Here is a 14,252-nt window from a genome sequence, read left to right as displayed (position 1 = left end):
GTATTTGTCTTCCCCAACTCGAATGTCAACTCCAAGAAAGCAAGGATTTTTGTCTGTTTTGTTCACTGCTGGCTTCTTAGCATTTATAGCTGTGCCTGGCACATACCAGACGCTCATTAGATAACTGTCGAAAGAAAGGATGAATGACATGCTTCTAGGAGCATCGAAAATCGCGGCCACAAGTGCGTGCATTGAAGCTCGCAGGGACACTTGATACTCCCCCCTTCCCACACTCCTCTAGGTGAAGGGAGGAGCAGGACAAGCCCCGCCTCTCGCTCCGCCGACAAAGCCGTACAGCAGGCGCAGCGCAGCTGGCGGATTGGATGACAGGGTGGGGCTTCTGCAGTCGCATTTGACTCATCGCTTCCGTCGCGTCGGCGCTCACTGTGCGCGTCACTTCCGGGCGGCGCGGAACGGAGTTGCCAAAGGCCTGACGAGCGACATGCCTAAGTGAGTGGGGCCCTAAATATGGGGGTGTTCGCGGTCTCGATCACTGATTGTGGCCCTGCGGGGGAGCACAGAGCGGGTTCTGGCTCCACGAGCCTCTGGGGGAGCGAGAGGGTCTGGGGGAGGAAGGGAGACCCGGATTTCTAGATACCTCTTTAGGAGTGTGGAGGTCGATTCTCCGTAAGGCAACCCAAAAGCTTGGCTTGTGTCAGACGCTCTGTTTGATGTCTTCTCATCATGAATAGGTCTTTTACTTTATTTTATTTTCTATTTTACCTTCAATAAACAGCACCTCGGTGGATGGGCATCTATTAACGGGTTGTCATTTTCTCTTTCTCTACTTTCCTTCTCTTTCCAGGTTTTATTGTGACTACTGCGATACATACCTCACCCATGACTCTGTAAGTAGTGTTTCTTTTCAGCTTCAAAAAACCGTATATGTTTACCATTTGCAACAACATGAATGGACCTAGAGAGTATTATGCTTAGTGAAATAAGTCAGAGAAAAATACTCTGTGTTATCACGTGTATGTGGAATCTAAAAAAATAAAACAAACGAATGTATATAACAAAACAGAAACAGACTCATTGATTTAGAGAACAAACTAGTGGTTACCAGTGAGGAAAGGGAATTGGAGAGGGGCAAAATAGAGGTATGGGATTAAGAGGTATAAACTACTGTGTATAAATAGCTAATTGTACAGCACAGGGGAAATATAGCCATTATTTTGTAACTTTAAACGGAGCATAATCTACAAAAATATTGAATCACTGTCTTTTACACCTGAAACTAATATAATATTTGTAAATCAACTATAATTTTAAAAAAATTGATTGTAGTGATGATTGCCCAACTCTGTGAATATACCGAACACCCATTGAATTGTACACTTAAAATTTGTAAATTGAATTATCTGTGAATTATAGCCCAATAAAGTTATTTTTTTAACAAAAGGAAACCTAAGAAAAGCCTTATATGTAATAAATTAGGCTTTTTATTTTTGGCTGTACCGTGCGGCTTGTGGGATCTCAGTTCAATGACCAGGAGTTGAACCCAGGCCACAGCAGTGAAAGCCCGGAATCCTAACTGCTAGGCCACCAGGGAACTCCCTAAATTAGATTTTTAAAAATTTTGTAATTTGTGCATTTCATCTTGCTAAGGTTTCAGGGCTAATGCTTGGAGAAAATACTTTGGGGTGTTTGTTTTTCCACTCTTCCTGTAACTGTCTTCATAATTCAAAGTTACTAGTCTTCCATCAGTCAGTGTTTTCAGTGGAGACCCGAAATAATAAAGCTTTAGCAAGTTTAAAGATGAAAAAAATTTATATGACAAGTAAAAATTCTAGGAAAACGTTCTGAAGTTCAAATATTTCGTTGTGTCAAGGCTCTTAAATGTTTGACTGATTAAATTGGAAAGAAATGCCTAAATTTTAAACCGAATACTTTGATTTGATTAAAAACTGCTTAACAAATAATAGCGACTAAGATTGAATATTTATTGTATGTCAGGCAGCGTTCCAAATGCTTTCCATGTATCATTTTGTTTAATGCTCATGTTAATCCTATGAGGTTGGTGTTATCTCCCATTTTACAAAGGGGGAAACTGAGGCAGTGTGGATAAATAAATGACTGGATGTTACAAAACCAGTAAGTTGTATAGAGCTGGAAGATGAATCTAGGCAGTCTAACTCCAGAGCTTCTATGCCAGCAGCTCTCAAACTTTTTTTGTGTCATGGTCCCTTTACACTCTTAAAAATTACTGGATTATTCAAAAAGAGAAAAAAGGGTGGGTTATATCCATTAAAATTTGCTGTATTTGAAGTTAAAACTTAAACTTAAAAAATGCTTATTAATTCATTTAAAGGTAATGATAACAGACTTTTTACTTGTAATACGAATAACACTTTAAAAGTGAAAAATAGCTATTTTCCAAAACAAAAAAATTAAGTACGAAGAATGGCATTTTAACATTTTTGGAATCCTGTGTAACATCTGACTTAATGGAAGCTGGCAAATTCTCATCTTCTACTTCAAATCTGTTACACTATGTTTTGGTTGAAGTATATGATGAATCCATCTTCACATGGATATGGGAGTACTTTAATAGCAGTTTTAGACAATCGTGGATATTCTTTATTACTTTATATTATTGCACGAAAACTCAGCACATGTCTAGTTGCAGTGTGGAATCTGAAACCATGTCATACGCTCTTTTAACATTAAAATTCACTGGTCTGTCTTTCACTTTGAGTGGTGTCTGTGAGCCATACCTTCAGAATTGCAGCTCTCTACTTTGCTGCCTCTGCAGAGACCTGATGAAATTAGAATTCGATTATGATGTCATCTTGAATAGATGCAAGAACCTAGCCAATAATTCCTCTGTTGTCACTTCATTTGGAATTCTTTCTAACACATGGTTAGATGTAGTTCAGCATTAATAGATTTGTGGAACATGTAAGTAGGGTGGTTCCTCTTGAAGAAATAATAGTTCTAAATATTATTATAGATTGTCTTGGAGGAGACTCCTCCAGTAAGTTGGTAGTGGTAGTAGCTTGCCTATAGATCCCCCATCTTTCTGTTTTGTTTTGGTTTTGTGTCCCTAACCCCCTCTCTAGTTCAAACCCCTAGTCATAATTTTTTGAAGTTGTTAGTATGGGCGGCTATGCCTTTCTACCCTTTTCCAGTGCTATATTGTCATATACTCACTCATCTTGGTAATGCTGGAATTCAGAGAATGGAAAAGTCTCTCTTTATAATAAATATCTCTTTATGAGAAATGTCAGGAATCCTTGTAATACTGCTGTTCTAACATGATACCTTGTGAAAATAGGAAGTTTCCATAGTGATTGAAGCAGTACCTGTGGTGGACTTTGAAATGTATAAAACGTTCAGTATGAATGTATAAAACATTCAGTGCTCTAACTTTTGAGGTTTTGCTGGTTCTTAGGCATGATTTTGTTATTAGGCTTAAGGCATCATTGTGGTATTAGTGTAAGCAGTGGTTGGGTGACAGGGAACAGTATTTTGAGATACAGACCATAAAAAAGACAGTTTTGCTCACACGACGTTGGTCGTATATGCTGCTGCTGAAGCAGTCACGTGAAGAGACTTAGGAGGGAGGAAGGCAGCTGTGAGGAGCATCTGAATGAGATCTGGATTCCAGGCCTTAGTTTGCTGCTTACCATCTATGTGTTTTGAGACAAGTCTTTAAGCATAAACAGAAGATAATAACCTTGTGATTTTTTTTCTTTTTAAGTAGGTAAAGGGTTTATTTTCTTATTTTTCTTCTGTGAAAATTCAAATGTCCTGGGGCTTCCCTGGTGGTGCAGTGGTTAAGAATCCACCTACCAATGCAAGGGACACAGGTTCAAGCCCTGGTCCAGCAGATCCCACATGCCGCGGAAGAACTAAACCCGTGCGTCACAACTAGTGAGCCTGTGCTCTAGAGCCCACGAGCCACAACTACTGAACCCATGTGCCTAGAGCCCGTGCTCCACAACAGGAGAAGCCACCGCAATGAGAAGCCCGCACACTGCAACGAAGAGTAGCCCCCGCTCACCGCAACTAGAGAAAGCTGCGCACAGTGACAAAGACCCAATGCAGCCAAAAATAGATAAATAAATTAAAAAAAAATTCAAATGTCCTTCCTGACAATGGAGTTGCATGCAGTGGATGATTTCTTTTTAATTTCTTTTTTTTTTCCAGTAGAACCAAACATTTTATTTTTAAAAATTTTTTTAACTTTTTTTTTAATTGGGGTATAGTTGTTTTACGATGTTGTGTTAGTTTCTACTGTACAGCGAAGTGAAGTAGAGTGGCTATAGAGCAGGTTCTCATGTTATCTATTTTATACATACTAGTGATTAAAAAAAAATTTATTTATTTGGCTTTGCCGGGTCTTGGTTGTGGCATGTGGGATCTTTAGTTGTGGCATGCAAACTCTTAGTTGCGGCATGTGGGATCTACTTCCCTGACCAGGGATCGAACCCAGGCTGCCTGCATTGGGAGTGTGGAGTCTTAACCACTGGACCACCAGGGAAGTCCCAATAACCTTGTGATTTTTATTTTTTTATTAATTAATTAATTTTATTTTTGGCTGCATTGGGTCTTCATTGCTGTGTGCAGGCATTTGTTCTGTAGTTGTGGTGAGCAGGGCCTACTCTTTGTTGCAGTGCTCAGGCTTCTTGTTGCGGTGGGTTCTCTTGTTGCGGAGCACGAGCTCTAGGCGCATGGGCTTCAGTAGTTAAAGCTTGCGGGCTCAGTAGTTCTGGCTCGCGGGCTCTAGAACACAGGCTCAGTAGTTGTAACGCACCAGCTTAGTTGCTCTGCGGCATGTGGGATCTTCTGGGCCAGGGATGGAACCCATGTCCCCTGCATTGGCAGGTGGATTCTTAACCACTGCACCACCAGGGAAGTCCAACCTTGTGATTTTTAAAATCAATTGTATTGAATTATAATTTATATTCAATTAAATGCACACATTTTAAGTGTACAGTTTGATGACTTGTCAAATGATTACAACTTCATGTATGCATCAAAATATAGAACATTTCCATCACTCCAGAAAGTTCCTTGTGTTGTTTTGCAATCAGTCCCCTGCACCCCTGGCACTGACTGATCTGGTGTTTATGACTAAAGATCATTATTACTGGTTTTAAACTTCATATGAATGGATCCTTATACACTCTTTGTGTTTCTGATTTCTTTTGCTCAGCACGTTTTTGAGATTTGTCCGTATTGCATGTATCAGTGATTCGTTCTTTCTGATTAGTATTCCACTGTACCATGCACATGTGATTTCTATAGAGATTGAGGCACTCCTTGTAAAGTACATAGCATGGTGTCTGGCATGTAGTAAGAGTTAAATAAATGTTAACTTAAAAAACCAAAAGGTTAAGTGTGTGGAGTTTATCTTATGTCAGTTTTACCTCAATAAAACTGTTAAAGAAAGAACAAAAGGATTAGTGGGCTAGAGACAAAGGTTTGTGTGTGATTCACATGGAGTCTGTTTTCTAGACCCATGGTCCTTTAAAAGAATATACTCCCATAAACAGTGTTATTTAAATGTATGTAAGCTATATTATTTTGCTGTAGAATGGCCTAAGAAAGGGCATTATATGATATTGTTTTCTCGATCAGTGGATTGTAAACTTTTTCTTCAAATGCCAGCTTGTAATTATTTTGGGTTTGTGGACCAAACAGTCTTTGTTGCAACTGCTCAACTCTGCTGTTGTAGAGACAAGACATAGACTATACATAAACAAATGAACACCACTGTGTTCCAGTACTTTTTTTCCACAAAATCAGGTGGGTGACCCATGGGCCATAGTTTTCTGACCCCTGGTTTAGATAATAAATACAGTAGGTAAATTACCACAGTACGTTGCTGGATAATGTTTTTAAGTGATGCTTTGGCACCAGCTAAGGCTGCTAGAGGTAGCCAGGCTACCAATTAAAAGGTAAGGCTTTAAAAATTTTCTGGTTTTGGATATTTGTTTCTCTGACTGATACAACCTTTTGTTTTACAGCCATCTGTGAGAAAGACACACTGCAGTGGTAGGAAACACAAAGAGAATGTGAAAGACTACTATCAGAAATGGATGGAAGAGCAGGCTCAGAGCCTGATTGACAAAACAAGTGCGTTTCAGTCTCTTGTTCTGATGTGGTAGAATGGTTCCATTCTTTCTCGTCCCTGTCTCTCTGTTGTTTTTCACAGAAGCAACTCATTCTGAATGATAAATAGGAGCATTCTGATGCGCTGAATCAAAGAAGTGGAAGGTCATTGGTTTCCCAGGGATATAGGAAAACATTAATATTAATTTTTGAGGTTAGAGCAATCAGGTATTGATTAGACTGGGAATTTGGGCAGAGAAGAATGAGTTGCCTAATATTTCACTATTGATGTGGACCAGATTTTGTAGCACATTTATGCAGAACCTCCTTTGTAGTGAGCCATGGTTTTTAGATCTGTTTTCTGGTTGTAATAGGAAAAGGTGGGGGTGAGTTTGTAGCTCTCTTTGAAGAGTTTGAGACACTTTTATTCTTTGTTGTCCTGGCAAAGATAACTGGTCACAAAGGAAGTAACTGATGTGACAGAATAGTTTGGGTATGTTTTGGACCACTGCCATACATGCCATACTCTTTTTGTTTAATTAAGAACATTTTTGTTGTTTAGGATAGTTGGGTCCAAGGCACTGACAGAAAGAGATACTGCATTTTTATGTTAGATCATCCTGGTGTATTTGAAACATGACCTTTCCTGATCATTCATTGTACCCAGAACTGGCAGGCAAATGTGGGCTTTGATTGTGGTGTGATTTTATTTTTTTTTAAAAAAAGCAAAACTATCATGGAAAATTTTAAGCAAAATAGAAGGAGAACTTTAGAGAGTAAACCTCCCATGGCTGCCACACCCGCATCACTCTGCTGCGGCAGTCTTGTTTCATTTATACTAAAGTTATCAAACTTAGCACTATTTATATTTGGGGCCTGATAATTCTTTGTTGGGGGCTGTCCTGTGCATTGTAGACTGTTCAGCAACCCTGGCCTATACCTGCTAGATGCCAATAGCAATGCCCAGTTGTGACTAAAAATATCATCACACATTGCCCGGTGTTCCCAAGGGGACAGAATTGCCCCTTGTTGAGGCAATCTACTCCCTTTCTCCTCCTGGATTATTAAGGAGCAAATCTCAGACATTGTCTCATTTCATTTGGGAAAAAAATATAATGTAATCATGTTCTCCTCTATTTGTAAAGATGTTGGAAGTTTCTTGCATTAAAGGTTAGCATTATGTTTGTTATTTTTTGTGCTCAGCCGAATAACTTAAGATGAGTAAATGTTTTTGATGGAGGACTTTTAAAGGATAAGAAGCAAGCCCTTGGGGGCATACCTCATCATGTTCAGGGTTATGTTGATGTTGAGTCCGCTACTTAGCCGCTCCCTCTTCAGCCTTTACAGGCTGTCCTACACAACGTGTGGGAGGTGACTTTTGATTGGAAAAGGCTTTTGCTGGGGGATGTGATCCCTTAGAGAGCACAGGCTCTGTTTGGAGGAATATGATAGCTGTTCATAAATCTCTACTCTAGGTCATTTTTTGGATCTGGTTCTCATGAATTACCAGTGATCTACTTGAGTAATTTGATCTCCTTTGCACTTGTGGGGTTGGAGTGGAACGAGGGAGTGTCTGGGCTGCAGGCTGCACTGAATTGGGAAGGGCTAACAAATTCAGGAATAGACTTTATGAGTGTGTATTTTAGTATTTATGTATGACTCCTTTCCCAAACCAAATATAAACAATCTTCAATTTCTTTTGTTTTCATTTGTGCCTCATATTGTCTGAAAGAAAAATTAAAAGATAATTTTATTGGACATTTTTCAAGATCATAATCTCCTTCGGAGCAACCTCTTGCTTTGAAATCTTTGTTTCTTTTACATCTCTTACCTCAGTGCATTAATTTCAAAACAGGTAAACCAAAATGGTGTATTGTTTTGATGGAGGAAAGCATATATAGGAAGGATTGAAATTTTACAAAGCCTGGCCTCTGGGCAGTTATCACACATTTTTCAAACAAAACTATGAGCAGCTTGAATTGAGTGTAAAATACATGTACAGATTAAAGATGACTGCTGCTCTTTGTTAAGACATTTATAGGTGGGAGGTTTTCACTCGTAGTTAACTAGTCTCTCATAGTTAATTCATCCATAGGAATGCTGATGAAATAAAAACAGGTTAAAAAACCCAGATCAGTAAACCAATTAATTGCAGTTTTAGCTTGTGAGTACGTAAAGTTGATTTAAAAACTGTGGAGACCATCATGTAGTAATCTTAGATGAATGCTTTTTAGAGTGAAATATGGGACTGTTAAAAATTTAAAAGAAAGTGCTTATTTTAGTAAATAAATGGGTTGCTGAATTCTCATTCACTGTTTGTTGTTTTTTTCCTCACTCTCCAAAGCTGCTGCATTCCAACAAGGAAAGATACCTCCTACTCCATTCTCTGCCCCTCCTCCTGCAGGGGCAATGATTCCACCTCCCCCCAGTCTCCGTAAGTTTATAAAGTTTTTATCTTAAGGGGTGTAACTGGGCAGATTACCCTTGATTTTGTTAGATTATCTCACAGTTGGCTTTCAAATGTTCATTAAATGAATACATAGGCAGTAATAGAAAACAACTTCAGTGGTATAATTTCTGAAATATCTTTAGAGTTACCTTCTGATTACCTTATTATTAGGGTATTATATTTGTGGCATCTCAAATGGGTCTGAGATAGAGTCAATGGAAAGCTCAGAATGTACCTGTGATTAGATGAGCTGATGTATAAAGAGGTATTGCTGCTGAGTTGTTTACTGCTATGAATGCAACACTGGAGGACTGATGTAGCTGATAAACTCCTCAGTCTCTCTCCCAACCTTGTAACTCATCTAAAACCAATATATATACACCTGTGAGAGACAAAAATTGCATAGTTAAAAGAGGAGTGGATCAAAGGACTCTACTCTCTGGGAAGGTTTGTTGTTTCTGCATGACAGACAGGAGGACATTGAGCAACTAGGCCATAAGTTCTTTGGCCCTCCTGGAAGGGTTCAGATTAAAATTGAACTCAGAGACCTAAACTCAGTCCTGTAAATTATCATGGATATAAACACAGAGAAGTAGGCTGTTTATAATAGTTGCACACTAATGCAGGTAGACCACTAGTGACCCACCAAACCCTCCTTGGAATCCTGCCATCCTGGGACCTGATCAGGATCACAGGCTTGCTCTCCTACTCTATCCTGACTGGCTGGCACTCAACTCCATTATTTTTAATGGTAGAATAGTCAGTGGTATGAATGTACATAATCAGTCTCACCATTTGCTTATTGTTGGACATCTGAGTTGTTCCAGATTGTTATTGTTCAGGAATATCTGTGCGGAAACATTTTCGTATTTCCAAAGACTCTCTTAAACATAGTTTTGATTGGAAAAAAAAAAAGTTTTGAAATTAGGTACTTGTGGCTTAAGTTCATCAGGGAGTTAATACCCTTCTTTTAAAAATTTAAACTGTTGGAATCTTTTTAACCTGGGAAACTTTTTTTTTTTTTTTTTTGCTGTACGCGGGCCTCTCACTGTTGTGGCCTCTCCTGTTGCGGAGCACAGGCTCTGGACGCACAGGCTCAGCGGCCATGGCTCACGGGCCCAGCCACTCTGCGGCATGTGGGATCTTCCCGGTCCGGGGCATGAACCCGTGTCCCCTGCATCGGCAGGCGGACTCTCAACCACTGCGCCACCAGGGAAGCCCTGAGAAACTTATCTTTATTTTACACTTCTGTCTAGGCAGGCTTGTTCTTGTTTTTTAGTCATAATGTAACTAAAGTTTTGTAGCCCGCTGATTTTTGTGAATCTGCTGTTATAAAAGAAACCATAAGAAGTTACAGAACTATTTGGGCCAGAATTTGGGCCAGATCATGAGGCCCTATTTCACTGAGAAGAGAAAATGTTAATATACAGGCATATCTCAGCCTCAGGCCCCATTCTTTATTTCAGCGGGTCCTCCTCGCCCTGGGATGATGCCAGCACCCCACATGGGGGGCCCTCCTATGATGCCAATGATGGGCCCTCCTCCTCCTGGGATGATGCCAGTGGGACCTGGTAAGTTTGAATCTCTTTCCTTCTTGGATGCTCCATTGTGTTTTAGCTTTCCATTTAAATAGAATTCTTAATTAGCTGTCTAAATGTATTGCAACAAATTACATTTGGTGAATCTATAATGATAAAAAGAAATACTTGGTTTATCAGTGTAATTGGATGGTATCCAAAGACCTTGTGCAACTGAAAGCAGGATAAGACTGCCTCTTTTTTCCTTCTCCTCTGTCCCTCCTGTTTCCTCACCCCCTCCTGACTTTTGGCCATTTATAATGCGGAGAATGGTAGATATGTATTTGTGCTGCTGCTTTTCTTGGTTTTGATTTGGAGCAGAGCTACCGCCTATTGCTGATTTAATCTTGCAGGTTAACTAGGTTAATTAGTATTTATGAAAAAGGCCTTAGGCCTGGTAGTTAGTCTTTTATTCAGGAAGGGGGAAAAACTTATGCCTCAAACATTTTATTTTAACATAAACATAAATGTACATTAATTTGCAGAGTTTTCTGATACATGGTCAGGGCCTTTGCTTTGAGAATGAGTCTACTGACTGGAACACCATATATTTCTTGCATAAACCAGAAAGCCATACTCATAATGCGTCCTTTACCAACTTCAGTTTCATTTTCTTTGAAGTGGTTAGAGACCTTGTGAGGCAATTTAGTTTCTATTTTTTATGATCGTTTCACTTACCAAATTTGTGAGTACTTTTGGGGGATGATTTGCCTGAGACTTTCTTATTATCAGCTTAGTTTTTATAGAAATCGTTCTTTTTCTACATTCTTATTTCATCAGTTTGCAGAATAATTAAATTATGTAATTAGAGTAAATACAACTGACATAAGAAGCCTACAACTCAACTGGTAAGACAAGGTGCAAAGGCATTAGAGTAGCTTCCTGGCCAGAAACATTCAGTATGCTTGCTGTGGGTCTCATTTAGGGGTGGGAGAGTTTAGATAAAGAGAATTCCTGCTTTACTGGCTTGTGAATCCAAAACACAATCTAAGTGATTCAGATGTCTTTTGCATTCTTAAATTGGGATCACAGATTCACATCCCTAGAGGGGTTAGGGATGTGAATCGGGGGGAATGCTTGTCACATGCAAAGAAGCCTTCTAGAACTCAGGGTCAACCTATGGTTGACATTTGAGAATACAGGCTTAGTGTTGCCAATTTGCCCGAGTATTTTGTTGTTGTTGTTGTTGTAGTTTTTAGCCAGGATAAAATAATAAAATTCTGGGATTTGCATTAAAGTAACTGAGTAGCTGGGGGGTGGGCAAGGATAAGAATGTGTGAGGATAAGATAAAACAAGGTTGCCCTCGGGTGGATAATTGTTTAAGCTGGTTGATGGGTACATGGATGTTCATTATATTCTTTTTTTCTATGCTTGTGTGTGTTTGAACATTTCCACATTAAAAAGATGAAAAAAGAAGTCTAGAATTACTTATTAGTAACAAGACATATTAATTGCCAATGTTGACAACTAATTAAGATTTAAGGCATTATGGAGACCAAAGAAAAAGTTTTCAGGGGAGTCATTTTCAGTCTTTGGTCTAGATCAGTTTCTTCTAAGAAATGCTGAATACAGGTTATGTTATGGAGGGATTTTTTAATAAGATATTTAGAAGTTTTAGTATTTTCTGTTTCTGTTGAAATTCAATTCTGTACCTGTTGGATTTTGTGTTTTTGCATACCCTTGTGTTTTACTTTTTGTGATAAGGCTGTATTCAGCTTTAAATATAGTTGTGTTTTACTTTTTGTGATAAGGCTATATTCAACTTTAAATATAGTTTTCTTTTGAAGCATTTATTGCAAGCCTTTAATCAAAATGATTTAGTTGAAAATAAATAATTAGGTAAAATTTGATATTTAAAAAGAAGATATGTAACATGAAAATTATAAGGCGTAGTAATACAATTAATACCATGAACCCACCACCCAGCTGAGGAAGTAGAACATTACCACTCCCGTGAAGCTGCCTGTATTCCTCCCCAACCCTCACCTGTCTGCTTGCCCTCCCTTCCCTGACTCATTTATTTGGCTGGTGTATTGATGGGACACTTAAAAAAAACTCATTAATAGTTTCTGAAATGTATTAGAAAAATCAAATTTGTGTGTGTGTGCTAATTGTTATAAATCACATTATTGCCTATTATTTTTCTTGACTTGAGCTAAGTATGGTTACTAACAGGTTCTCAGCATGGGCCTCCTGCTCACCTTTCCTACAACTCCGAACAAACGCTTAGTGGTAAGATTGTCCTCCGTGCCTGTGTACATTCATGAAATAGCTCCTGGTTATATGGTGGATAGAACTGATTAAAAGAGCTGACTAACATGTGACTTAGTTGTGAATTTCCCTGAGTGAGAAAAAAGGTCAATTTAGGGAGCTAGTCCCTGGTGATTTCTGGAAAGCAGTCTATTAATAGTTTCCCCCTTAGTATCATTAGATCATGATTCCCATATGGTTCTTGTGTTGACCTTTTTGTTTTTTGTTTGAGAATGTCTAAGTAATTTACAGATGTGATGAATTTGTTGCATTTCTTCTGTCAAGTATGTCTTTTTTCCAGCATTTTGCAGGGGGGGGCTACTTTTTTGTCTTTAATTGAAGTCCCATCAAGCTCTCCTAAGTAGTATTTTTGACTGTCTTTTTTCCTTTTCTTTGTTTTACCTGCAGCTCCTGGAATGAGGCCACCTATGGGAGGCCACATGCCAATGATGCCTGGGCCCCCAATGATGAGACCTCCTGCCCGTCCCATGATGGTGCCCACCCGGCCAGGAATGACTCGACCAGACAGATAAGGAGATTGGGGAACCTCTTTATATCAGTTTTATATTACTTCACCAGGAGATCATGGTGCTGTGACTCGGGATGTTTTCTAACAGGATGACAAGGAAGACTTGCTCCCCCTTCCTATCAAAGAGTAGTTTTGGAGGGGAGTGGTGGGACAGAAAAAGCAATTTTCATTTGTATTGTGAAATGTGAAAATAAAATTGTCAATTCTTTTAGTTAAAAATGTGTTCCCTTTTTTCTCCCTTCTGTATTCTTTTTGTATTATAAAGGAGAGTCCAATTGTGTTTCTCTTGCTCATTCTTTCTTCAGCATGCCCTCTGTATGACATTATTTTCCCTTAGCTGTAGAGTGGGTCCCTTTGGGCACCTTGTCTTTATTTAGTAAAGTTCTCTTGTGCAAAAACTGGTAAATCCAACACTTGTAGAGCTTTTGTTGATTAAAATAATAAACAGCACCTGGTTAATTTTTCACATTAATAATACTTTGTGTAGTGAGTGGAAAATTTTAATTCTTTTATGCTAAAGTAGGGAAAAAGGCTTCACGGTGAGTGCGTGTCAGCTAACAGCAGCAAGAATTGCCTTAACCTCCTTTCACTCAGCTCCTCTTTTTCTTGGACTTCAAATAGTCAGAAAATGTTCTATTAGTAATGAGAAAACTATGCAGATTTTCATGGTGCAGAAGGTGTTTGCAGAATGTTATTTGTTACTAGGCTTTAAAAGGAGGATATTTTCAGGGAGGCATCTAGAAAGTAAGCCGTCGCCACTGTTCATATTCAGCTCAGTGTAAAATCTAAACTATTTCATACTACAGGTAGGAGTGGAAATTGTATAACCTCTGGGGAGGGCAATTTGGCAGCATCGCTCAGAATTACAATACTTGTATCCTTTGACATAGTGTTTCTATGTCTAGGAATTTATCCTACAGATAGACTTGCACATGTATGAAATGACTTGTGTACAAGATTATGCGTTATAGCAAGAGACTGGAAATCACATAGGTGTCCAGTGAAAGGGGACTGATTCATCAAGTACGTTACATCCACGAAGTGGCATGTACCATGCTTGTTGAAACAGAATAAGGAAGTTCTATACTGATGGGGAAAGAACTCCGAGATACACATTGCCCTGCACTTTGGTTTGTTCACATAACAATGTATTGTTTGCTGCTATCCTTTTGTAAAGGAGGTACCTGTATGTGCCTGTGTGTGCTTAAAGGATCTCTGGAAGGGCAGATCAGCAGCTGGAGATATTGGTTGCCCATGAAGAGTAAATGGGTGACTGGGGGACAGGGATGAAGGAGAAAGGTTTGCCACCTTTTTGTATCTTTTGGATTTTGAATCATTAGCTATTTAAAAAAAAACAAAAGAAGCCACCTTTCCCATCTGAGGTTA

The 14,252-nt window shown here is 39.0% G+C and overlaps 1 protein-coding gene across 1 annotated transcript; it reads left to right on the top strand.

The window, feature by feature from the left end:
• The first annotated feature begins 397 nt into the window (after window positions 1-397).
• Window positions 398-13,085, top strand: SNRPC (small nuclear ribonucleoprotein polypeptide C). Its single transcript, XM_082664195.1, has 6 exons — window positions 398-450; window positions 806-848; window positions 5,976-6,084; window positions 8,405-8,494; window positions 9,976-10,080; window positions 12,746-13,085. The coding sequence occupies exons 1-6, from the start codon at window positions 443-445 to the stop codon at window positions 12,868-12,870; spliced, it is 480 nt and encodes a 159-aa protein (XP_082520321.1). The 5' UTR covers window positions 398-442; the 3' UTR covers window positions 12,871-13,085.
• The last annotated feature ends 1,167 nt before the right edge of the window (window positions 13,086-14,252 follow it).

This window comes from Grampus griseus (assembly GCF_964374135.1).
Source record: "Grampus griseus genome assembly, chromosome: 10".
Classification (NCBI taxonomy): domain Eukaryota; kingdom Metazoa; phylum Chordata; class Mammalia; order Artiodactyla; family Delphinidae; genus Grampus; species Grampus griseus.
This window is presented reverse-complemented; position numbering and strand designations above follow the sequence as displayed.

Excerpts from the sequence above, each read along its gene's own strand:
- SNRPC (XM_082664195.1), top strand. Across the intron at positions 6,085-8,404 it reads GAGCCTGATTGACAAAACAA|CTGCTGCATTCCAACAAGGA; the intron begins GTGCGTTTCAGT and ends CACTCTCCAAAG. Across the intron at positions 10,081-12,745 it reads GATGATGCCAGTGGGACCTG|CTCCTGGAATGAGGCCACCT; the intron begins GTAAGTTTGAAT and ends TTTTACCTGCAG.